The 26299-nt window shown below is 45.1% G+C and overlaps 1 protein-coding gene across 2 annotated transcripts in view; it reads right to left on the bottom strand.

The window, feature by feature from the left end:
• Nucleotides 1-21975, bottom strand: part of plekho2 (pleckstrin homology domain containing, family O member 2) — a 32692-nt gene extending 10717 nt beyond the window's left edge. For both annotated transcript variants that reach the window (XR_010457964.1, XM_064989252.1), the window contains exons 1-3: nt 21543-21975; nt 9583-9753; nt 8299-8421 (exon numbers count right to left, since the gene is read on the bottom strand). Coding sequence is in view for 1 of the 2 variants with exons in the window: in XM_064989252.1 (XP_064845324.1) it covers nt 8299-8421; nt 9583-9753; nt 21543-21551 (303 nt within the window). In the remaining variant the exon portion in view is untranslated. The remainder of the gene's footprint in view (nt 1-8298; nt 8422-9582; nt 9754-21542) is intronic.
• Nucleotides 21976-26299: the final 4324 nt, after the last annotated feature.

Below are 26299 nucleotides of genomic sequence, written 5' to 3'. Positions count from 1 at the left end.
GTATCCCTCCTGTATCAGTCCATCCATTCCCTCTTGTATCAGTCCATCCATTCCCTCCTGTATCAGTCCATCCATTCCCTCTGTATCAGTCCATCCATTCCCTCCTGTATCAGTCCATCCATTCCCTCTGTATCAGTCCATCCATTCCCTCTTGTATCAGTCCATCCATTCCCTCCTGTATCAGTCCATCCATTCCCTCCTGTATCAGTCCATCCATTCCCTCCTGTATCAGTCCATCCATTCCCTCCTGTATCAGTCCATCCATTCCCTCCTGTATCAGTCCATCCATTCCCTCCTGTATCAGTCCATCCATTCCCTCCTGTATCAGTCCATCCATTCCCTCCTGTATCAGTCCATCCATTCCCTCCTGTATCCATGTCCATCCATTCCCTCTTGTATCAGTCCATCCATTCCCTCTGTATCAGTCCATCCATTCCCTCCCTCTGTATCAGTCCATCCATTCCCTCTGTATCAGTCCATCCATTCCCTCTTGTATCAGTCCATCCATTCCCTCTTGTATCAGTCCATCCATTCCCTCCTGTATCAGTCCATCCATTCCCTCCTGTATCAGTCCATCCATTCCCTCCTGTATCAGTCCATCCATTCCCTCTTGTATCAGTCCATCCATTCCCTCTTGTATCAGTCCATCCATTCCCTCCTGTATCAGTCCATCCATTCCCTCTCTCCATCCATTCCCTCCTGTATCAGTCCATCCATTCCCTCTTGTATCAGTCCATCCATTCCCTCCTGTATCAGTCCATCCATTCCCTCCTGTATCAGTCCATCCATTCCCTCCTGTATCAGTCCATCCATTCCCTCCTGTATCAGTCCATCCATTCCCTCCTGTATCAGTCCATCCATTCCCTCCTGTATCAGTCCATCCATTCCCTCCTGTATCAGTCCATCCATTCCCTCCTGTATCAGTCCATCCATTCCCTCCTGTATCAGTCCATCCATTCCCTCCTGTATCAGTCCATCCATTCCCTCCTGTATCAGTCCATCCATTCCCTCTGTATCAGTCCATCCATTCCCTCTTGTATCAGTCCATCCATTCCCTCTTGTATCAGTCCATCCATTCCCTCTTGTATCAGTCCATCCATTCCCTCTTGTATCAGTATCAGTCCATCCATTCCCTCCTGTATCAGTCCATCCATTCCCTCCTGTATCAGTCCATCCATTCCCTCTTGTATCAGTCCATCCATTCCCTCCTGTATCAGTCCATCCATTCCCTCCTGTATCAGTCCATCCATTCCCTCCCTGTATCAGTCCATCCATTCCCTCCTGTATCAGTCCATCCATTCCCTCCTGTATCAGTCCATCCATTCCCTCCTGTATCAGTCCATCCATTCCCTCCTGTATCAGTCCATCCATTCCCTCCTGTATCAGTCCATCCATTCCCTCCTGTATCAGTCCATCCATTCCCTCCTGTATCAGTCCATCCATTCCCTCTTGTATCAGTCCATCCATTCCCTCTGTATCAGTCCATCCATTCCCTCCTGTATCAGTCCATCCATGCCCTCCTGTATCAGTCCATCCATTCCCTCCTGTATCAGTCCATCCATTCCCTCCTGTATCAGTCCATCCATTCCCTCCTGTATCAGTCCATCCATTCCCTCCTGTATCAGTCCATCCATTCCCTCCTGTATCAGTCCATCCATTCCCTCTTGTATCAGTCCATCCATGCCCTCCTGTATCAGTCCATCCATGCCCTCCTGTATCAGTCCATCCATTCCCTCCTGTATCAGTCCATCCATTCCCTAACCATCTGAAATCTCCAACTTCTCAAATTCAGGGGTTATGATGAAGAGTGACCCAGAACTGTGTGTGTGTGTGTGTGTGCATGTGTGTTAATGTGTAACCTGTAGGAGGGACTGGGGCTTTAACCCATAGGAGGGGCTGGGGCTTTAACCCATAGGAGGGACTGGGGCTTTAACCCATAGGAAGGACTGGGGCTTTAACCCATAGGAAGGACTGGGGCTTTAACCTATAGGAGGGACTGGGGCTTTAACCTATAGGAGGGACTGGGGCTTTAACCTATAGGAAGGACTGGGGCTTTAACCTATAGGAGGGACTGGGGCTTTACCCCGATAGCTGGGACTGGGGCTTTACCCCGATAGCTGGGACTGGGGCTTTAACCCAGAGGAGGGACTGGGGCTTTAACCCATAGGAGGGACTGGGGCTTTAACCTATAGGAGGGACTGGGGCTTTAACCTATAGGAGGGACTGGGGCTTTAACCTATAGGAGCGACTGGGGCTTTAACCAGTCCATCCATTCCCTTAACCTATAGGAGGGACTGGGGCTTTAACCTATAGGAGGGACTCCTTTAACCCATAGGAGGGACAGGAGCTTTACCACGATAGCTGGGACTGGGGCTTTAACCCAGAGGAGGGACAGGGGCTTTAACCCATAGGAGGGACTGGGGCTTTAACCTATAGGAAGGACTTGGGCTTTAACCATAGGAGGGACTGGGGCTTTAACCCGTAGGAGGGACTGGGGCTTTATCCCAGAGGAGGGACTCTTTAACCCATAGGAGGGACTCCTTTAACCCAGAGGAGGGACTGGGGCTTTAACCTATAGGAGGGACTGGGGCATCCATTAACCTATAGGAGGGACAGGAGCTTTACCCCGATAGCTGTGACTGGGGCTTTAACCCATAAGAGGGACTGGGGCTTTAACCCAGAGGAGGGACTGGGGCTTTAAAGTATAGGAAGGACTGGGGCTTTAACCCATTGGAGGGACTGGGGCTTTAACCCATAGGAGGGACAGGAGCTTTACCCTGATAGCTGGGACTGGGGCTTTAACCCATTGGAGGGACTGGGGCTTTAACCTATAGGAGGGACTGGGGCTTTAACCCATAGGAGGGACTGGGGCTTTAACCCATAGGAGGGACTGGGACTTTAACCCATAGGAGGGACTGGGGCTTTAACCCATAGGAGGGACTGGGGCTTTAACCCATAGGAGGGACTGGGGCTTTAACCCATAGGAGGGACTGGGGCTTTAACCCATAGGAGGGACTGGGGCTTTAACCCAGAGGAGGGACTGGGGCTTTAACCTATAGGAGGGACTGGGGCTTTAACCTATAGGAGGGACAGGAGCTTTACCCCGATAGCTGTGACTGGGGCTTTAACCCATAAGAGGGACTGGGGCTTTAACCCATAGGAGGGACTGGGGCTTTAACCCATAGGAGGGACTGGGGCTTTAACCCATAGGAGGGACTGGGGCTTTAACCCATAGGAGGGACTGGGGCTTTAACCCATAGGAAGGACTGGGGCTTTAACCCATAGGAGGGACTGGAGATTTAACCCATAGGAGGGACTGGGGCTTTAACCCATAGGAAGGACTGGGGCTTTAACCCATAGGAGGGACTGGGCTTTAACCCATAGGAGGGACTGGGGCTTTAACCCATAGGAGGGACAGGAGCTTTACCCCGATAGCTGGGACTGGGGCTTTAACCCAGAGGAGGGACAGGGGCTTTAACCCATAGGAGGGACTGGGGCTTTAACCCATAGGAGGGACTGGGGCTTTAACCCATAGGAAGGACTGGGGCTTTAACCCATAGGAGGGACTGGAGATTTAACCCATAGGAGGGACTGGGGCTTTAACCCATAGGAAGGACTGGGGCTTTAACCCATAGGAGGGACTGGGGCTTTAACCTATAGGAGGGACTGGGGCTTTAACCTATATGAGGGACTGGGGCTTTAACCTATAGGAGCGACTGGGGCTTTAACCCATAGGAGGGACTGGGGCTTTAACCTATAGGAGGGACTGGGGCTTTAACCTATAGGAGGGACTGGGGCTTTAACCCATAGGAGGGACAGGAGCTTTACCCCGATAGCTGGGACTGGGGCTTTAACCCAGAGGAGGGACAGGGGCTTTAACCCATAGGAGGGACTGGGGCTTTAACCTATAGGAAGGACTTGGGCTTTAACCTATAGGAGGGACTGGGGCTTTAACCCGTAGGAGGGACTGGGGCTTTAACCCAGAGGAGGGACTGGGGCTTTAACCCATAGGAGGGACTGGGGCTTTAACCCAGAGGAGGGACTGGGGCTTTAACCTATAGGAGGGACTGGGGCTTTAACCTATAGGAGGGACAGGAGCTTTACCCCGATAGCTGTGACTGGGGCTTTAACCCATAAGAGGGACTGGGGCTTTAACCCAGAGGAGGGACTGGGGCTTTATAGTATAGGAAGGACTGGGGCTTTAACCCATTGGAGGGACTGGGGCTTTAACCCAGAGGAGGGAAAGGAGCTTTACCCCGGTAGCTGGGACTGGGGCTTTAACCCATTGGAAGGACTGGGGCTTTAACCTATAGGAGGGACTGGGGCTTTAACCCATAGGAGGGACTGGGGCTTTAACCCATAGGAGGGACTGGGACTTTAACCCATAGGAGGGACTGGGGCTTTAACCCATAGGAGGGACTGGGGCTTTAACCCATAGGAGGGACTGGGGCTTTAACCTATAGGAGGGACTGGGGCTTTAACCCATAGGAGGGACTGGGGCTTTAACCCATAGGAAGGACTGGGGCTTTAACCCATAGGAGGGACTGGAGATTTAACCCATAGGAGGGACTGGGGCTTTAACCCATAGGAAGGACTGGGGCTTTAACCCATAGGAGGGACTGGGGCTTTAACCCATAGGAGGGACTGGGGCTTTAACCCATAGGAGGGACAGGAGCTTTACCCCGATAGCTGGGACTGGGGCTTTAACCCAGAGGAGGGACAGGGGCTTTAACCCATAGGAGGGACTGGGGCTTTAACCTATAGGAGGGACTGGGGCTTTAACCCATAGGAGGGACTGGGGCTTTAACCCATAGGAGGGACTGGGACTTTAACCCATAGGAGGGACTGGGGCTTTAACCCATAGGAGGGACTGGGGCTTTAACCCATAGGAGGGACTGGGGCTTTAACCCATAGGAGGGACTGGGGCTTTAACCCATAGGAGGGAACCCATAGGGGGACTTTAACCCATAGGAAGGACTGGGGCTTTAACCCATAGGAGGGACTGGGGATTTAACCCATAGGAGGGACTGGGGCCTTAACCCATAGGAAGGACTGGGGCTTTAACCCATAGGAGGGACTGGGCTTTAACCCATAGGAGGGACTGGGGCTTTAACCCATAGGAGGGACAGGAGCTTTACCCCGATAGCTGGGACTGGGGCTTTAACCCAGAGGAGGGACAGGGGCTTTAACCCATAGGAGGGACTGGGGCTTTAACCTATAGGAGTGACTGGGGATTTAACCCATAGGAGGGACTGGGGCTTTAACCTATAGGAGGGACTGGGGCTTTAACCTATAGGAAGGACTGGGGCTTTAACCCATAGGAGGGACTGGGGCTTTAACCCAGAGGAGGGACTGGGGCTTTAACCCATAGGAGGGACTGGGGCTTTAACCCATAGGAGGGACTGGGGCTTTAACCCATAGGAAGGACTGGGGCTTTAACCCATAGGAAGGACTGGGGCTTTAACCCACAGGAGGGACTGGGGCTTTAACCTATAGGAGGGACAGGGGCTTTAACCCATAGGAGGGACTGGGCTTTAACCTATAGGAGGGACTGTGGCTTTAACCCATAGGAGGGACTGGGGCTTTAACCCATAGGAAGGACTATAGCTTTAACTTATAGGAAGTCCTGGAGATTTAACCCAGAGGAGGGACTGGGGCTTTAACCCATAGGAGGGACTGGGCTTTAACCCATAGGAGGGACTGGGGCTTTAACCCATAAGAGGGACTGGGGCTTTAACCCATAGGAAGGACTATAGCTTTAACTTATAGGAAGTCCTGGAAATTTAACCCAGAGGAGGGACTGGGGCTTTAACCCATAGGAGGGACTGGGGCTTTAACCCATAGGAGGGACTGGGGCTTTAACCCATAGGAGGGACTGGGGCTTTAACCCATAGGAGGGACTGGGGCTTTAACCCATCGGAGGGACCGGGGCTTTAACCCATAGGACTGGGGCTTTAACCCATAGGAGGGACTGGGGCTTTAACCCAGAGGAGGGACTGGGGCTTTAACACAGAGGAGGGACTGGGGCTTTAACCCATAGGAGGGACTGGGGCTTTAACCCATAGGAGGGACTGGGGCTTTAACCCATAGGAGGGACTGGGGCTTTAACCCATAGGAGGGACTGGGGCTTTAACCCATAGGATGGACTGGGGCTTTAACCCATAGGAGGGACTGGGGCTTTAACACAGAGGAGGGACTGGGGCTTTAACCCATAGGAGGGACTGGGGCTTTAACACAGAGGAGGGACTGGGGCTTTAACCCATAGGAGGGACTGGGGCTTTAACCCAGAGGAGGGACTGGGGCTTTAACACAGAGGAGGGACTGGGGCTTTAACACAGAGGAGGGACTGGGGCTTTAACCCATAGGAGGGACTGGGGCTTTAACCCATAGGAGGGACTGGGGCTTTAACCCAGAGGAGGGACTGGGGCTTTAACCCATAGGAGGGACTGGGGCTTTAACCCAGAGGAGGGACTGGGGCTTTAACCCATAGGAGGGACTGGGGCTTTAACCCATAGGAGGGACTGGGGCTTTAACCCATAGGAGGGACTGGGGCTTTAACCCATAGGAGGGACTGGGGCTTTAAACCATAGGAGGGACTGGGGCTTTAACCCATAACAGATGCTGGATCTGATCCATTTCCTGTGGTGATGAAGAGTTGAGGCCTACATACCAACCCGGTCTGGTTTAGCAATACACCCCTGTCATCGCTCATGGATTTTGACTGTAGTAAGCACAAGGTTGGGGTCAATTCCATTTCAATTTAGTCTCATTACTTTTGTATTGTGGACAATTGGAATGAAGTAGGATTTTCCGTTTACTTCCTGAATTTAAATGGAATTGACCTGAACCCTGCTGTTTAGCATGTTTGCCTTGAAACCAGAAGGTTGACAGATTGATAGTAAATGGTTCTTTACCGCTGCCTCTATGGGTTATTTACGCCACAGACAGACAGGCACACACAGACAAACAGGCAGGCAGACACACACACAGATTAGTAGGCAGGCAGGCAGGCAGGCAAGCAGGCAGACAGACAGACAGACAGACAGACAACCTCTTCTATGGCCGGCCTGTTAGCATACTGCATCCACCTCTGTGAAGCCTCAAGGCCTTGAAAGCCCATAATTACACTCTCTGGCCGCTTTGATGATCACTGAGCAGTGGTGCCACACATATCTGCAGTCTCAGAAAGAGAAAGACCAAACCTGCTGACTTCAAGGGTAAGAGCTTGTCACCTTTCCAAGCGAGAAAATTGTTCAGACGTTTTAAACTTTAACATTTCAGAATCTACAGTTTAGTGTCTAAAGTTTAGTTGAGTGAATGAGCACAAAGCTTTATACACACTGAAGACAAGCTGGAGACTAACTAAGATATTGAATGAAGGGTCTTAGTTATATGACACTTTAGTCCAGACCAGTTTGTCAGTTTCTTTCATACCATGGAGCAGCAAGCTTTGGACCAACTCTGACCTGGAACACCTACTGATTTTTTTTCTATTTGACCTCCACTCCCACTTTTCAGAGGTCAACTTGACCTCTTGAATTAAAACAATCACTTGAGAATTGACTAAATCTCTGCGAGCTGACTATCTGACTGACCGGTCAGCAGTCTTCCATGGGCCAGCGCCTGTTTACAGACTGGAGGTTGAAAAACACTTTGTCTGGACGACTGACAGTCCAACTCAGCTCATTTTCCCAGATCACTCTCCTTTATGTCCGTTAAGAAATAGCTCAAGACAAGCCTTGCTGATGATGACATCACTATGTGACAGCATCTGTCTTCTGAGTTTCAACCATAGAATGTGAGTCAGTAGAACAGACATTTCCATTCAAATTGACATTTGGAATGTTTGAATAATTGATGCATTGCACATGTATGAGGAGCTTTGTCCGTTTGATCAATTTCTCATTCTATGGTTTTCTCATCACAGGCCAACATTACATATGGCTGTTTCATTTACAGTAATGCTCCTGACATAAATGAACCTCTGGGAGTAGACCTGGGTTTTAGCTGTGCTTGATTGAGCTTTCCTGGTACAATGGAAACAATGGAACATTCCCAAAAGTGCAATTCCCGCTCATCTGGCAATCCTGGGTTTCAAATATTATTTGTTTTCTTTCAAAAACGTTAAGAGTTTGATCGAAAACCAGCTTTGGTTTTCAATCAAACTCTTAATGTTTTTGAAAGAAAACAAATAATATTTGAAACCCAGGTTTGTCAAGCAAACAGACAGACCTTTTGATTCAGAGATTCAGAGACATGTCTCTCTGCTCGCTTACAAGGTTGTGAAATAGTGCTCACCTTATTCCCTGATCTGGCCGCTCGTATCAACACCAGTCTATTCTTCTTCCCGAAGGCGCTCCTCAACTCCTGACACTTATCGTAGTTTTCCAGGTCCACTTTCTCCAAGTAGGTTGCAAGGTCCTGCACCAAAGAGGCAGAACGTTGTTTACTCTAAAGGGCAAATTGCACCTTTAATTAACTGACGTTCTATTCCAGAAGAATGTGTGTGTGTTTAATGTCTATAAATCTGCCAGGTGGAAATCACTACTGAGTGTTTATGGAAATAGTTATTAAAAGTGAAAGAGAACAGTACATCATCTGACAGACATGCATACAATGCATTGATACAGGATATGATCTGACAGACATGCATTGATACAGGATATCATCTGACAGACATGCATAAAATGCATTGATACAGGATATCATCTGACAGACATGCATAAAATGCATTGATACAGGATATCATCTGACAGACGTGCATTGATACAGGATATCATCTGACAGACATGCATAAAATGCATTGATATAGGATATCATCTGACAGACGTGCATTGATACAGGATATCATCTGACAGACATGCATAAAATGCATTGATACAGGATATCATCTGACAGACATGCATAAAATGCATTGATACAGGATATCATCTGACAGACATGCATAAAATGCATTGATACAGGATATCATCTGACAGACATGCATACAATGCATTGATACAGTATATCATCTGACAGACGTGCATTGATACAGGATATCATCTGACAGACATGCATAAAATGCATTGATACAGGATATCATAATGAATGTAGTAACATCACACCATTCATTTCAGCAAATGTAGCTTTCTGTTTAATATTATTGCTCTAAAGTGTCATTTTCACTTGTGTCCTGCAGAGTTGGGGTCAATTCTATTTCAATTCAGTCAAGTCAGCAAGTTAACTGAAATTCCAATTCTAATACTATTTTTCTAATTGCCTTTCAATATTTTTTCTAGGACTGTCTGGGAGTGTTCTGAGTGAGGAGGGGAAAACTGAAAAATTGCTGTTATTGGCAGTGAGGTTTGGAACTCTCCTCCTTATTGGTCTATTAACTCATTTACCACCTGGTGATGTCACCAGACAGACCAAGACTCCATCCCACCTAAACAGGCTGACATTTCAGGCGGTCTTTTCAAACAGTAATTATCATAATTTCACAGTATTATTCCAACCTCATAGTGTGTAAATATATCTTAAACACAGGGACATCTAGTTTTTGACTGCACTGGGCCTTTAATAGTTTATAGAAATGTAGCGTACCTCATTCTCGTACACCACAAGCTCTGTCCTCTCCACCTGGATGTAGCGGTCCTTATAGCTGGCCAGGAACCTGCCTGAGGCCTTTTTCACCCAACCGGCCTTCCATGTGGACATGGTCTCTTTGGACCTGGTGGGGTCCTCGTTGGGCCTGGTGGGGTCCTCTTTCACTTCCTGGGAGGACAACAGCGGAAGGAAATCAGAGTCGCACACAGCAAACTTACACTCGAGGCTATGTCTCAATACTCTTTCCTCCTTCCCTTCATCATCACTTACAGGTGAGTGAGAGGGCAAAGTGTGTTTCCATTATGTAGGCTATGGTTATAGTATTTCCTGTATGGTATGGTCTGTTCATAATACCAGTGGTTGTTTGGGAAAGGAGACACGGAGGGAGAGCTAGTCATAAGGATTGGAACGTGGCCTAATTAAACCTAAAATGTGTCTAGTAAGTACAGTGCCTTGCGAAAGTATTCGGCCCCCTTGAACTTTGCGACCTTTTGCCACATTTCAGGCTTCAAACATAAAGATATAAAACTGTATTTTTTTGTGAAGAATCAACAACAAGTGGGACACAATCATGAAGTGGAACGACATTTATTGGATATTTCAAACTTTTTTAACAAATCAAAAACTGAAAAATTGGGCGTGCAAAATTATTCAGCCCCCTTAAGTTAATACTTTGTAGCGCCACCTTTTGCTGCGATTACAGCTGTAAGTCGCTTGGGGTATGTCTCTATCAGTTTTGCACATCGAGAGACTGAATTGTTTTCCCATTCCTCCTTGCAAAACAGCTCGAGCTCAGTGAGGTTGGATGGAGAGCATTTGTGAACAGCAGTTTTCAGTTCTTTCCACAGATTCTCGATTGGATTCAGGTCTGGACTTTGACTTGGCCATTCTAACACCTGGATATGTTTATTTTTGAACCATTCCATTGTAGATTTTGCTTTATGTTTTGGATCATTGTCTTGTTGGAAGACAAATCCCTGTCCCAGTCTCAGGTCTTTTGCAGACTCCATCAGGTTTTCTTCCAGAATGGTCCTGTATTTGGCTCCATCCATCTTCCCATCAATTTTAACCATCTTCCCTGTCCCTGCTGAAGAAAAGCAGGCCCAAACCATGATGCTGCCACCACTGTTTAACAGTGGGGATGGTGTGTTCAGGGTTATGAGCTGTGTTGCTTTTACGCCAAACATAACGTTTTGCATTGTTGCCAAAAAGTTCAATTTTGGTTTCATCTGACCAGAGCACCTTCTTCCACATGTTTGGTGTGTCTCCCAGGTGGCTTGTGGCAAACTTTAAACGACACTTTTTATGGATATCTTTAAGAAATGGCTTTCTTCTTGCCACTCTTCCATAAAGGCCAGATTTTTGCAATATACGACTGATTGTTGTCCTATGGACAGACTCTCCCACCTCAGCTGTAGATCTCTGCAGTTCATCCAGAGTGATCATGGGCCTCTTGGCTGCATCTCTGATCAGTCTTCTCCTTGTATGAGCTGAAAGTTTAGAGGGACGGCCAGGTCTTGGTAGATTTGCAGTGGTCTGATACTCCTTCCATTTCAATATTATCGCTTGCACAGTGCTCCTTGGGATGTTTAAAGCTTGGGAAATCTTTTTGTATCCAAATCCGGCTTTAAACTTCTTCACAACAGTATCTCGGACCTGCCTGGTGTGTTCCTTGTTCTTCATGATGCTCTCTGCGCTTTTAACGGACCTCTGAGACTATCACAGTGCAGGTGCATTTATACAGAGACTTGATTACACACAGGTGGATTGTATTTATCATCATTAGTCATTTAGGTCAACATTGGAACATTCAGAGATCCTCACTGAATTTCTGGAGAGAGTTTGCTGCACTGAAAGTAAAGGGGCTGAATAATTTTGCACGCCCAATTTTTCAGTTTTTGATTTGTTAAAAAAGTTTGAAATATCCAATAAATGTCGTTCCACTTCATGATTGTGTCCCACTTGTTGTTGATTCTTCACAAAAAAATACAGTTTTATATCTTTATGTTTGAAGCCTGAAATGTGGCAAAAGGTCGCAAAGTTCAAGGGGGCCGAATAATTTCGCAAGGCACTGTATTAGAGCATGTTTCTCTTCATACTCTTGCTAGATTTCTTGTGCTGTGTCTGGCTCAAAACGAAGTGACTTTGTATGAGTATTGTAAACGCCTGAAACCTGACGTCTCAATAGGCCCCGCTGTGGCACTGCAGAGAGCTGTGACACTTAGTAAGTCCAAGGGCACTGCAAGCTGTAGGAGAACTGACACTATAGTGGTTTATGATGACATTTGAGGCATGTGCAGCTAAGTTAACACCGACAACTCTTATTTAGTAACAGTTAATTTAATTTTTACACTCCCGCTACCTCTTCCTCCTCTGCTGCTCTGTTTCTCACCTCAGAAAAACACTTATTTCTAGGCAGTTCGCTCTTTTCTCTCTCTGCTCTCAGGTGTTTTTTCTTAGTATCACATTTCAGCTTAGTATCAGTTTCCTATTCTGTACACTGAGGTCACGTAAGGAGGCCATCTTCTGTCTTTCTGTCTACATTGAGTGGAGCATGTGTATTACATCAAATGACATTACTTGATTTGGGTAAAGATACACAGCACCATACAAATCAACATGCAGAAAGTATGTACAAAGTATTGTAAAAGTAGAACTTCTTCCAAGCGGCTGAAAGAAAAACATCCCCATAATAAAATAGGATTTATTTACATCTCAAAACAGTTGAAGTTAGGAACTGAAATACAAAAGTGAAATGATCAAATCACAAGGGGTTCTTTCAGTTGTGTTATTCGGAAAAGACTTCCCAGGGTCCGGTTTCCCAAAAGCATGTTAAGTAGAGGTCGACCGATTAATCGGAATGGCCGATTAATTAGGGCCAATTTCAAGTTTTCATAACAATCGGAAATTGGTATTTTTGGACACCGATTTGGCTGATTATTATTATTTTTTTTTACACCTTTATGTAACCAGGCAAGACAGTTAAGAACACATTCTTATTTTCAATGACGCCCTTGGAACATTGGGTTAACTGCCTTGTTCAGGGGCAGAACAACATATTTTTACCTTGTCAGCTCTGGGATTCAACCTTGCAACCTTACGGTTAACTAGTCCAACGCTCTAACCCCCTGACTTACTTTGCACTCCACGAGGAGCCTGCCTGTTACGTGAATGCAGTAAGAAGCCAAGGTAAGTTGCTAGCTAGCATTAAACTTATCTTATAAAAAACAATTAGTCAATCAATCATAATCACTAGTTAACTACACATGGTTAATGATATTACTAGTTTATCTTGTGTGTCCTGCATTGCATATTAATTGATGCGGTGCGCATTCGCAAAAAATAACTGTCGTTGCTCCAACGTGTACCTAACCATAAACATCAATGCCTTTCTTAAAATCAATACACAAGTATATATTTTTAAACCTGCATATTTAGTTAATATTGCCTGCTAACATGAATTTCTTTTAACTAGGAAAAATGTGTCACTTCTCTTGCAACAGAGTCAGGGTATATGCAGCATTTGGGCTACCAGGCTCGTTGCAAACTGTGTGAAGACTATTTCTTCCTAACAAAGACTTCGCCAAACAGGGGGAGGATTTAACAAAAGCGCATTTGCGAAAAAAAAGCACAATCGTTGCACGACTGTACCTAACCATAAACATCAATGCCTTTTTCAAAATCAATACACAGAAGTATATATTTTTAAACCTGCATATTTAGCTTAAAGAAATCCAGGATAGCATGCAATATTAACCAGGTGAAATTGTGTCACTTCTCTTGCGTTCATTGCACACAGAGTCAGGGTATATGCAACCGTTTGGGCTCTCTGATTGGTGTTTTGGGAAACGTATGTTACATCTTCAGCCATTGTAGGAAATATTCAATGTTAATACACTTGTAAGCCTAAGTTCCATCACTATCGGGAAACTGGACAGATCTGAAGCAGAATGCCAGGGTTCTGTTCATAAGGGCACACAACAAAAATGTTGTAAAATGTTTTGCTAGGTATTCCATCTGTTTCATTCTGTTTTCTTCCATTTCTTGCTTAATGAACACCACCCTGTTGTTATATGGAGCTGTCCATACGTGGAGATACCAGTCCAGACCAGGGTATTGAGACCTGAGAAAGCTGACGACAGTTCCAGAGGATTACTGTAGAGTAGCTGTAGCACAATGCCTTTCTATCACAATGCTTTACTATGCTACTCAGTTACTACAAAACATAGTATGAAACTTCCAGCACTGAATAAGACTGGATTGCGTTTGTAATATTAACCAATGAAGAGACAACAACGTAAAATAAAAGCTCACAGCACTATCTACCTCAAACTCCCTTAGGAGACACTATGCAGCAAATTGACTGGTCCTCATTTATTACAGAATAAAACACAAACAACTGCAGGTGCCTGTCTAAAACTCCCAGGCACTCCGAATCTATTGGAGGAAATTCCACAGGATGTCTTTTTAAAGGGTCATCGAGCTGTTTTTCCACTTTCACTGCGACAGCACTGGGAAGAGTGGCTCCGCTTTGCACACAGAGGAAAGGTACAGCTGTGAGGAGAGGAAAGGCCTAGAGAGAGAGGGGGAGTGACACAGAGAGGTTAAAGGAGTTAGAAAGAGATGAAGGGAGAAGGTTAGAGGTGATAGAGGAATGAAAGAGGAAGAGAGAGAGAAAGAGGAAGGAAAATACAGAGAAGTCGAGAGAGAGGGAGAGAGAAAGAGAGAAGGAAAGAGAGAGAAAGAGACACAGATAAAAGGCAGTCATTGGTCTTCCACAGTGCATTGTCCACAAAACAGAGACATGCGAGAGAGGGGACATGGCATGCATCGCTGTCTCTAAGTGAAAGAGGAAAGCACTGATTGGCCTTTGTCTCTCTGACACACACACGCACACACACTGAAGGCCAGGCCAGTGGAAAGTGGAACACATCACAGTGTACTGTATACAATGCCTGACAGTACAGCTCACCCCTGCCAATAATGCTGGGTGTGGTGCTGGATACATCTACACTGTTAGAAAAAGGGTTCCAAAATTGTTCTTCAGCTGTCGTCATAGGAGAACCCTTTTTGCTTCCAGGTCAAACTATTTTGGGTTTCATGTAGAACCTTCTCTGTAAAGGGTTCTATATGGAACTCAAGGGGGTTCTTCCTGGAACCAAAAAGGGTTCTTCAAAGGGTTATCCACTGAGGGAAGCCGAAGAACCATTTTAGGTTCTAGATAGCACCTTTTTTTCTAAGAGTGTACATTATAGAAGAGATATTTTGCACTGCAGCAGTTGGCTTGACTCTGTGTCTTCCATTATGCAGCTTAACATTGGCTAGCATAGTTAGCTAAAGTGAGGGAATGCTGTTAGGTGCAACAGTTTAATGGACTCACGTCATACAACATTGTGGCATGTGGCAACATTAGCCATGTTGGCTAGTTAACCAAACTCAACATGCTGGTAAAAGTGCAACAGTCGCCTTGAGTCTCTGTTTCCTTGATTGTACAGTTATCATTGTGGCAAGTGGCAACATTAAACATGTTGGCTAGTTATCCCAACTGAGCTTACTGGTTGAAAGCTCACAGAGCTCTGTGGTGTCGGCCATTGTTGCAAGCAACTTTAGCAGTGTTAGCTAGTTAGCTAGTTAGCTAGTTAGCCAAGCTGAACCTGCCAGAAGGTGTAACAGTTCCAAACATGGATCTGCTTTTAGCTTTACCACATATCGACTCCCACAGGAAGAGATGCTTGGTTAATCAGTGGACATCCCAAAATAACATCTGATAATGACTATCGTATGCTAGCATGTAATGACGAGTGTAACATTATGAAGTTGAAGTTTACACGGGTTTGTGCCTCTGAGGATGTTTGAAATAAGACGAGCAAATACACATTTAATATACAACTGTATTGGGCCAAGCTTTGTTATTGTGTCATAAATGGATGTCTTCCAAATTCTCATTTCATATGAGAAAACCTAACCCAAAAACCAAGCCCGAGCCAAATCCAAAAGCTCCCTTTTCTTATGCCTTTGCAATATCTGATTCACTTTACAACTCTTTCAACAACCATCCCAAATGGGCCAAGGCCGAGCCCTCATTTCAAGGCCTTAAAAAAGGCACACCTTAGCCGACATGTGTTCCTTATAAAGTCTTAAACAGGGAGGAGAAGGCTCCATCTGGGATGAATTGAGTTCCATGCTGCCCTGCCCGGCTTGAACTCACCACACGTCCTAATCAACATCATCTGAGTTAACAAGGTCTCCCCTTTCCACTGGTTGACTTAGCTAGCTATTAGGGGAAGTGGGAGAGAGGAGAGAAGACACCTTAGTATCCTTTGAGAGAGTGGGGAATAGGGGAAGTGGGAGAGAGGAGAGAAGACACCTTAGTATCCTTTGAGAGAGTGGGGAATAGGGGAAGTGGGAGAGAGGAGAGAAGACACCTTAGTATCCTTTGAGAGAGTGGGGAATAGGGGAAGTGGGAGAGAGGAGAGAAGACACCTTAGTATCCTTTGAGAGAGTGGGGAATAGGGGAAGTGGGAGAGAGGAGAGAAGACACCTTTAGTATCCTTTGAGAGAGTGGGGAATAGGGGAAGTGGGAGAGAGGAGAGAAGACACCTTAGTATCCTTTGAGAGAGTGGGGAATAGGGGAAGTGGGAGAGGAGAGAAGACACCTTAGTATCCTTTGAGAGAGTGGGGAATAGGGGAAGTGGGAGAGAGGAGAGAAGACACCTTAGTATCCTTTGAGAGAGTGGGGAATAGGGGAAGTGGGAGAGAGGAGAGAAGACACCTTAGTATCCTTTGAGAGAGTGGGGAATAGGGGAAGTGGGAGAGAGGAGAGAAGACACCTTAGTATCCTTTGAGAGAGTGGGGAATAGGGGAAGTGGGAGAGAGGAGAGAAGACACCTTAGTATCCTTTGAGAGAGTGGGGAATAGGGGAAGTGGGAGAGAGGAGAGAAGACACCTTAGTATCCTTTGAGAGAGTGGGGAATAGGGGAAGTGGGAGAGAGGAGAGAAGACACCTTTAGTATCCTTTGAGAGAGTGGGGAATAGGGGAAGTGGGAGAGAGGAGAGAAGACACCTTAGTATCCTTTGAGAGAGTGGGGAATAGGGGAAGTGGGAGAGGTGTACTTTAACTATATGCACATCTTGACATTGTATTTATTCGTTTGGAACCTTCGTGAGTGTAATTTTTTATGCTAATTTTATTTGTATTGTTTATTTCACTTTTGTTTATCTATTTCACTTGCTTTGGCAATGTAAACATATATTTCCAGTGTCAATAAAACCCCTTAAATTGAATTGAGAGAGCAGGTTAGAGGTGGGAGAGGGAGGGAGAGGTGAGAGAGGGAGGGAGGGGGAGGGAGGGGTGGGAGAGGGAGGGAGAGGTGGGAGAGGGAGGGAGAGGTGGGAGAGGGAGGGAGAGGTGGGAGAGGGAGGGAGGGAGAGGGGAGGGAGAGGGAGGGAGAGGGAGAGAGGGAGGGAGGTGGGGGAGAGGGAGGGAGAGGTAGGAGAGGGAGGGAGAGGTGAGAGAGGGAGGGAGAGGTGAGAGAGGGAGGGAGAGGTGGGAGAGGGAGGGAGAGGTGAGAGAGGGAGGGAGAGGTGGGAGAGGGAGGGAGAGGTGGGAGAGGGAGGGAGAGGTGAGAGAGGGAGAGGGAGGGAGAGGTGAGAGAGGGAGGGAGAGGTGGGAGAGGGAGGGAGAGGTGGGAGAGGGAGGAATAGGAGAGACGTAGAGCTCTCAAAGATAGTAACCAACAAGAGGAAGTCCCAAAGAAATACCCTATTGCACACACACACGCACGCACGCACGCACACACACGCACGCACACACACACACACACACACACACACACACACACACACACACACACACACACACACACACACACACACACACACACACACACACACACACACACACACACACACACACATCAACAACACCATCAGAGTTTCAGAGGGAACTCAGTCACACACACTTACTCACACACAACCATTGTGCAGCACAAGTCCAAACGCCGGGAAACGCTGTTCAGAAATGGACTATTGTGCAGCACAAGGCTGAGCGGTGGTCAAAGAGGGTTAATTGTTTTCCTCACATAATGTGCAAGTCTGTTTCCTCAGAATCCAATGTGGTCCAGCAGGCTGACACACACCATGGCCATGCTTCCAGCAACAGCAGAACGTAACTGACAATTACAGAAGAAGTGTCGAAGAAGTGTTGGTGTCAGTGATACTGAGCCAAAAGAACCTCCCCACTGGGCACAGACGTCAGTTCAACGTCTAAGTTTGATTTACATTAGGTTGAGAAATGCCCTTACGTTGATGACTTTTTGCAAATCCAATCAGTTAATTCAACGTCATCACATGGACTTTTTTGGTTGAAATGAGGTGAAACAACGTTGTTTGAACAGTTTTTGCCCAATGGGTAGGTAGTGTTTATTGTGTGTGTGTGTGTGTGTGTGTGTGAGAGAGAGAGAGAGGGGGGGTGGACGGGGGGACGGACAGAAAGAAAGATAAAGTGAGGGGTTGAGAAAAACAGACAGAGAAAGAGTCAGAGATAGAACGATAGAGTGAAGTGAGAGGATGAGGGGAGGAGAGAGGGGAGAGGGGAGGGGTCAGTGACAGAGTGTTAAAACAGCTGGTTGTGTATAACAGGCAGCTAGCCAGGCAGTGGCCTTCACTGAGCCGCCAGACACTGTCCAGCCACACCGGTGTATATAAACCCAGCCCACGAGGAATGGCCTGTCAACCTATTGCTGTGACTCAGAGGACTAGAATGAAGTTGCCCCTAGACACTGATCTGAGGACAGTTTTGAGTTTTAAATCCTAATGATAAGGTGAAATGTGTGGGTAGGGTAAGCTGATCCTAGATCTGCTATAGGAAACGTCTACCAAGAGAGACTGCACAGACACACAGCCAAACCCTTTCCGCCAGTCCTACCTAATAGGGTCTTTCATTTACCAATTAAGATCCCATTAGTATAGCTACATATAGGGCATTGAGTGTGGTTAGTCCAGCTGTTCATATAGTTATACTGATGTGAAAACATAGTGATGGCTGACTTCCTCTCAGGACTAGTTTCCAGGCCTAGTCCAGGACTAACAGGTCAGTTTCCATTAAACTGGCCCTTGGTCTTTACAATAAACCTTTGGAAACAAACCATGTATAGCTTGAAAATATGGTTAACACTATAAGTCATTCTTATGGACTGTTAGTCTTGGAATTCATAGTCCATCTGAATATGAGAGTGGTTCCATTTCTCCAGCCTCATCCCTCAGTTTACCAAACCAAGTGGCAGGTCAGGCTGCTCAAATGACAGGCTGTACCTTTAACACTTCTGGGGGTGTTGGGTCAATATTTCCTGTTTATGAACGTGCCCTGATTTGTTATGGGACTGCCAGGCACCCCTGTAGTATAAACCTTGACTGCATGGTGGTCCTTATCTCACCCCTGCACTCTGGTTATTAATGAAAGACTACACTAATACTACACTAACACTACACTAACACTACACTACTGTAATAGGATAGTGCTGCTCAGGGCTAAACCTCTGTGTCCAAGGGGGTTTCTGAGGTCACTAAGAACATTTTCTTTTAAACTCAATTGCTCCACGTCCATTGTGACACAGTTGTTTAAATCAATGTTTATGTAGCTGAGAGAAGCTCCTAGAAGTACCATACCTTGCTGGGCATAGTACTTTTTTTGACCATGAATTTACATTCCATACTACTTCATCTCCCGTGACTCAGCATCTAGACTGAGAGAATCTGCCAGGTCTGACTGGGATGTGGGAGATAACAGCAGTATTAGTTCCGTTTTAAGGGTTTTGTCACTGGTTATTTGGACGTATCAGGATTGGGTGAAGGCGGTGCATAAACTGCGTAGTCTAGAGTGCTTCGTGCCTGTGCCCACATGGGGGAGGGGGGGGGGGGGCTTTGGCTGAGAGTTTCTTGTTGCAAGGTGGTGACTTCGATTCTGCCAGAACTCACAATTTGTAGGAACACAGAAGTTAACCATGCAGCTGACTTCTGGGTTAACAGAGATTATAGGCTACTCTGACAAGAGTTTCACTGCATCGCAAGCTCACACGCGCGCGCGCGTGCGTGTGTGTGTGTGTGTGTGTGTGTGTGTGTGTGTGTGTGTGTGTGTGTGTGTGTGTGTGTGTGTGTGTTTGCACCAGCGTATGTATATGTGTGTGTGCAAAAAGTTGCAAAGTAGCCAATTTTGATTGATTTACTGTTTTACTGCTCTGTTCGACTTCCTCATTCTAGTAGCAGCTTCCGGAAACTCGCCTCAATGTCATCTACGGCTTGCAACTTTGAGCTGCTATACGAGTTGTTGCACATACAGTAGGCCTGTTTATCCCATAAAGACATCTTTAAAACACACAGGTCAATGCTTGTCCATTCAGGCCTACTCTTTTTAACGTCAGTACATTCAAAACAACAGAAGGGACAATAGGCATCCAGATGAAGTTTTAAAAGCAGTACATCTTCTTCTGTTCTAACTAGCCTATTTAGGATTTAGGATCATTCAGGATAGGATGAGAGCCTTACATATTAGGTGACTCAGTAGCTCTTTCAGTCTGACCCAAGCTGCATTGCATCCCCAGACAACACTGTGGTGTAGGCCTACTCACCATGGTTGTAGGTATGGTGACTTTGTTCACATTCAATAACTGATTTTGAGATCATAACACATAGGCCTACCCCAACATATTCATTAGGAGCTTGACCCAAGAGCTGGCACTGGATCAGTTACTGTACCGGAGGGGTAGGCTACAGTTTATCTAAATAGTAGGCTATAATGTAGGGTCAGGGTTGGGTTACATGTTATCGGTTTGAAACAAACTGTAACTGTAATCAGATACTTTTGAAAAACTAGATGATTACATCTTGGATTAAATTCAGAAAGGATGTTTGTTTCCTCAATGACATTCAATTCAGCATTGAAAAAAGGCGCAAGTTGAAGTTTGTTCCACCTGAGCGAGTCTGGCCACAAGTCAGAGACCACTATGATGACACACCAAATGGGTTTGATGGATCCTTTTTGTCTTCTTCCAATGCCTCTTAAGGGGAAAGTAATCAAAATGTAACAGAAAGTAATCAGATTATGTTACTGAATTTGGTTAATCCAAAAATTATGTTACTGATTATAATTTTGGACAAGTAACTAGTACTGTTTTTTATATATATATATTTTTGATTGAACCTTTATTTAACTAGGCAAGTCAGTTAAGAACAAATTCTTATTTACAATGATGACCTACACCGGCCAAACCCGGATGATACTGGCCCAATTGTGTACCACCCTACTGTAACCGATTACATTTAGAAAGTAACCTACCTAACCCTGTAGGCTAAAATGTATCCAAATAGCTACAATGTAGTTATTACAACGTAAAAATAAAGTTATTAACCCCTCCTCCTCCCCTAACATCTCCATGGCTACAGGGGCAGCAGCCAGCAACGGAGGGGTGAGAGAGACCGCTGTAAATGCTCCAGTAGCAGTAGTAGGCTACCGTTGAAAGCAACAGGTTGTCAGGTGCGTGGCTTTAACAGCTCCTGGCACCTGAGTTTGAACTGTGAAAAGTACGATGCGTTGTTGGAGCCTATTGACGCATAGCATATCAGTTTGATGAAACACAAATTATTATTTTCTTCGCCGATACTTCAACAGGCTATATGTAGTGTGTAGTGTCCATCCAATGAACTGCGGATTGTTTTAAATCTAGGCTATATTGCTCTTTTTACTCTTTCTGACCTTGAATGTTGATGAGTTTTAGACTACTTTCCTACCCCTGCGCGAGTGTTTTGATTGACCTATGTCGCCACCGAGAAAATGTAAGAATATTTACTAAGGTTAAACTTTCATTAGACCTGTAGCCTTTATTTAATTTAAAACCAACCATAGCCGACCGAGATTCCACCAATGCCGCCCATCAGAACAATGCAATAGACTGAATACTCACGTCTTCCATGATAAAAACGAATATCCGTTATACTATGTGTGGAGGAATAACACTCGAAGGCGGCCGTTATTCTTGACAAAAAGTCAGTATTTCACTTATTTTAGACAGCAACCAACTATTATCCAACATGACTCGAATATGAGGAAGAAAATAAGGAACTGTAAAAGTTTGGACGCGGAACGGTCTTGTCTCTTTCTTTCCTCTTTCGACGCGTTCGACTCAGCTACGAAACAAGTTTGAAGAAAAAGTTTGGTTTCCGGTAAGTCCCCTGAATGCCTCAGCGCGTCGATAGACAGGGTATGTCAATCGAACTGAATCACTTAGGCGCAGTGAAGGCCGTAACAAATTGATGTAGTCTAGCCATTTTCTCAAGTGTTCACGCAGTGCAAATGTGAGTGAGCGCCTTTAAACTTCGCACTGTCTCTGTCACCAACACAGTAACCTATTGTATAACTGTGAGAAGTAAGCTTGTCCTTTGACACAATGAATGACGCCATAAAACCATCGTCCTGAACTCATGATAAAAACACAGCACTGCAAGACCAATAAAACAGATTGTATAACGCATTCCCATACAGGCGGAATAAAACACATGGAACTGTATACTTTTTGTCATCCTCATTTGTTTTTATGAATAACAAACTACACCCACTATCCCACTGTGTTTGTCCTCAATGAATGCAATTGCATACTAATGTATATATATATATATATATATATATATATATATATATACAATATACAAATGTAAACAACAATGTTATTAACATGGAACCACAATATATAACATCTATTTTGTCAACAATTCTGAATAGGCCTACCCTGCAATGAATCAGATGTGGTCATCACTGTAATAAAATAACAGGTTGTATGTAATAAAATGACACGTTGTTTGACGAATTACTTGACATTATGCCCTTTAACGTTCCCTGTCACGCTAACGTTTTCATTCAACCTAGATTTAGCCCCTGGAGCTGTACCACTGTGGGTTGGATAAACAGTGGATTAATTATAAACTCCAAACGTGTCTCTTCTAACTTCCTGATAGGTGTGGTGGCTGTTATTGGTTAGAGGGGATGTATTGTCTGTCACAACACTGAGCTATAAAAAACGGAGCTCCCCTGGGCGGGGCTGCAGTTTACTCTAAATGAACAGTTCTCTTGCACAATTCATTTCTCAATGCTTATAGCTTAAAATAAATACATGTATTTCATGTGAAGCTGTGTGTGTGTCATACATATTGTGTGTGTGTGTGTATGTGAGTGGGGGGGTATGTGCACCCATGCATATGTGGTGCACATACAATGTATGGTCACATTTATGTTTATGTATTTTCTTTGTATTGGGGAAGAATGCTTTTACTGAAATGTCAGTCCTCCAAGGTTTCGCCATGGCGATGCCTTTATACACCTGTTGGCCAGTCGGGGGCAGTGAGACATGTTCGCTTCACACTGGGACTTTTTTAAATGTTTTATTTTTATTTCACCTTTATTTAACCGGGTAGGCTAGTTGAGAACAACTTCTCATTTACCACTGCAACCTGGCCAAGATAAAGCAAAGCAGTTCAATACATACAACAACACAGAGTTACACATGGAATAAACAAACATACAGTCAATAATACAGTAGAAAAAAGTCTATATACAGCATGTGCAAATGAGGTAAGATAAGGGAGGTAAGCAAATAAATAGGCCATGGTGGAGAAGTAATTACAATATTGCAATTAAACACTGGAGTGATAGATGTGCAGAAGAGGAATGTGCATGTCGAGATACTGGGGTGCAAAGGAGCAAGATAAATAAATAAATACAGTATGAGGATGAGGTAGTTGGATGGGCTATTTACAGATGGGCTATGTACAGGTGCAGTGATCGGTGAGCTGCTCTGACAGCTGGTGCTTAAAGTTAGTAAGGGAGATGTGAGTCTCCAGCTTCAGTGATTTTTGCAGTTCGTTCCAGTCATTGGCAGCAGAGAACTGGAAGGAAATGCGGCCAAAGGAGGAATTAGCTTTGGGGGTGACCAGTGAAATATACCTGCTGGAGCGCGTGCTATGGGTGGGTCCTGCTATGGTGACCAGTGAGCTGAGATAATGTGGGGCTTTACCTAGGAGATGTAGATGACCTGGAGCCAGTGGGTTTGGCGACGAGTATGAAGCGAGGGCCAACCAACGAGAGCATACAGGTCGCAGTGGTGGGTAGTATATGGGGCTTTGGTGACAAAACGGATGGCTCTGTGATAGACTGCATCCAATTTCCTGAGTAGAGAGTTGGAGCCTATTTTGTAAATGACATCGCCAAAGTCGATGGTCAGTTTTACGAGGGTATGTTTGGCAGCATGAGTGAATGATGCTTTGTTGCGAAATAGGAAGCCAATTCTCGATTTCATTTTGGATTGGAGATGCTTAATGTGAGTCTGGAAGGAGAGGTTACAGTGTAGCCAGACACCTAGGTATTTGTAGTTGTCCACATATTCTAAGTCATAACCGTCCAGAGTAGTGATGCTGGACGGGCGGGCAGGTGCGGACAGCGATCGGTTGAAGAGCATGCATTTAGTTTTACTTGCATTTAAGAGCAGTTGGAGACCACGGAAGGAGAGTTGTATGGCATTGAAGCTTGTCTGGAGGTTAGTTAACAGTGTCCAAAGAAGGGCCAGAAGTATACAAAATTGTGTTGTCTGCGTAGAGGTAGATCAGAGAATCACCAGCAGCAAGAGCTACATCATTGATGTATACAGAGAAGAGAGTCGGCCCGAGAATTGAACCCTGTGGCACCCCCATAGAGACTGCCAGACTATATGTGATCCCGCACCTGTGTGTTCTCATAATTGAAAGAACCGTTGAAAGGGATGCCATGTTCTCCTGTTTCATCATTTATCCTGTGTTACAGGTCAGTAAATTGTCAAAATAAACAGAATACCACAATATCGTTTTGTAAGTTGCCTGTTGAAGATGTGACGGGGCGGTGCATTCCTGTGATCTAGAAAGAAACTAATTGTTAACTCCTGACAAAGACACTCCTGACAACATCCTAAGGGTTTAGAGAATTTAATGTTGTAACTGTGATGTTTAAGAACTTTGCAATTGTTGTACTGTGAAAAGCTGCTTGTTTAGAGCTAGCTCCGGTTAGTTATTAGCTAGCGCTGGTTAGCTTTTGGCTCGTTCTGGTTAGCTGTTTGCTAGCTCCGGCCAGCTGATTGCTAGCTTCGGTTAGCGCTATGCTAGCTTGTTCAGTCGTTTTCCAATAATTAGCATGAATGTAATTTGCAATAGTCTTGTCTTTCTATTAACCCTTCTTAAACTGGGTGAATGTATTTTGAGCATGGGTATAAAGTATCTTCCAATGAGTTATACCAGTCTTTAAAGGCTTTCATGTTTTAGAGTCTCCTATGGGGCTTTAGTGGGCAACAGTCAACTACATAATTATAACGTAAACAGGTGAATTAAAGTTAAGAGTAAATGTGTTTGGGGTATAAATGTAAAGAATTTTAGGATGTGAATTGGATTGTAATATAATATTTTTGATGTTTATGAAATACTATGTCAGGGATTTATGAGACAAATTATTAAATACACTTTAAAGGAAAAAAAATAACAACATTAAAATACAATGAAAAGACCGAAAAAGATGATTTGCACTTGAGAGAATATTTAATAAAATAATTGAGGGAACCTTTGAAAGAGAAGCCACTCTCTCCTGTTACATCATTTATCCTGTGTTACAGGAACTATTATCTGCTGCATCAGTCCCAAAACTGAGACCTGTAACACATATGTGTTTCTGTGTTTCTGTGTGTGTGTGTGTGTGTGTGTGTGTGTGTGTGTGTGTGTGTGTGTGTGTGTGTGTGTGTGTGTGTGTGTGTGTGTGTGTGTGTGTGTGTGTGTGTACATGCATGCATGCATGTGTGTGTACGTGCTGTTACAGTTACATGCAGTGAGGCAGGTTAGAAACTAAACTACACTGACATTTAATTGAACATCACCTTATTTAGAGGAAGAGGAAGTGGTGAATGATGCATAAGGCATGCTTTCTCATTAGTGGTCCAATGTTTGCTCAATAAAGTCTGAGCACCCAAGAAGAAGACCTTGTTGGTCACATGGCCTATTTCTACTTCTAATGAAAGTATCCTTGAGCAGGGTCTCTCTCTTTCCCTAATTTCTTCCACTTTTCTCCCACATTGAAGCTTCTTCCACTCTTCAACTCATGGACAGGACTTTGTCAGGACAAGTTACACATCCACCTCTACTATCTTACCAACAACCACAACCAATATCCATCACAACAATTAGTTTCTTCGTACATGCACAATATTTAGTGGTCGCAGTGAGAGTCATAATCAAAACAAGTAGAAACACTTGTTTAGTGAAGGCTGCATGAAGAGTGAAATGTGTAACCAAAAAGGTCATTTTTATCTATGAGCCCAGTTGCCTGTAAAACCCAACCACAGTCCAACACTCAAACACTGCTGTGAGTCTGCCCAACATGTGCCTGCATCACCAGTGAAGCGCCACCCTCAGGTAGTGTTTGGGAAGTGCATTGATTTAACTCAAGCTCTCGGTCTTTTCTGGACTGGAGTAATCTGAGGGAGAAGTAGGATCAGACACTGCTCTTAGTTCAGTTGTGAGTTATCCCCCCTAATGGTTAATGAGGATAGGATCTGACGAGCATAAATGATCCTAGATCTGTGATGTGCCTAAGTCACAGGAGGTTGGTGACACCCTAATTGGGGAGGACGGGCTTGTGGTAATGGCTGGAGGGGAA

The sequence above is a fragment of the Oncorhynchus masou genome, chromosome 2 (assembly GCF_036934945.1).
Source record: "Oncorhynchus masou masou isolate Uvic2021 chromosome 2, UVic_Omas_1.1, whole genome shotgun sequence".
Lineage (NCBI taxonomy): Eukaryota > Metazoa > Chordata > Actinopteri > Salmoniformes > Salmonidae > Oncorhynchus > Oncorhynchus masou.
The sequence above is the reverse complement of the archived record's forward strand: the minus strand, read 5'-3'. Positions and strand labels throughout refer to the sequence as shown.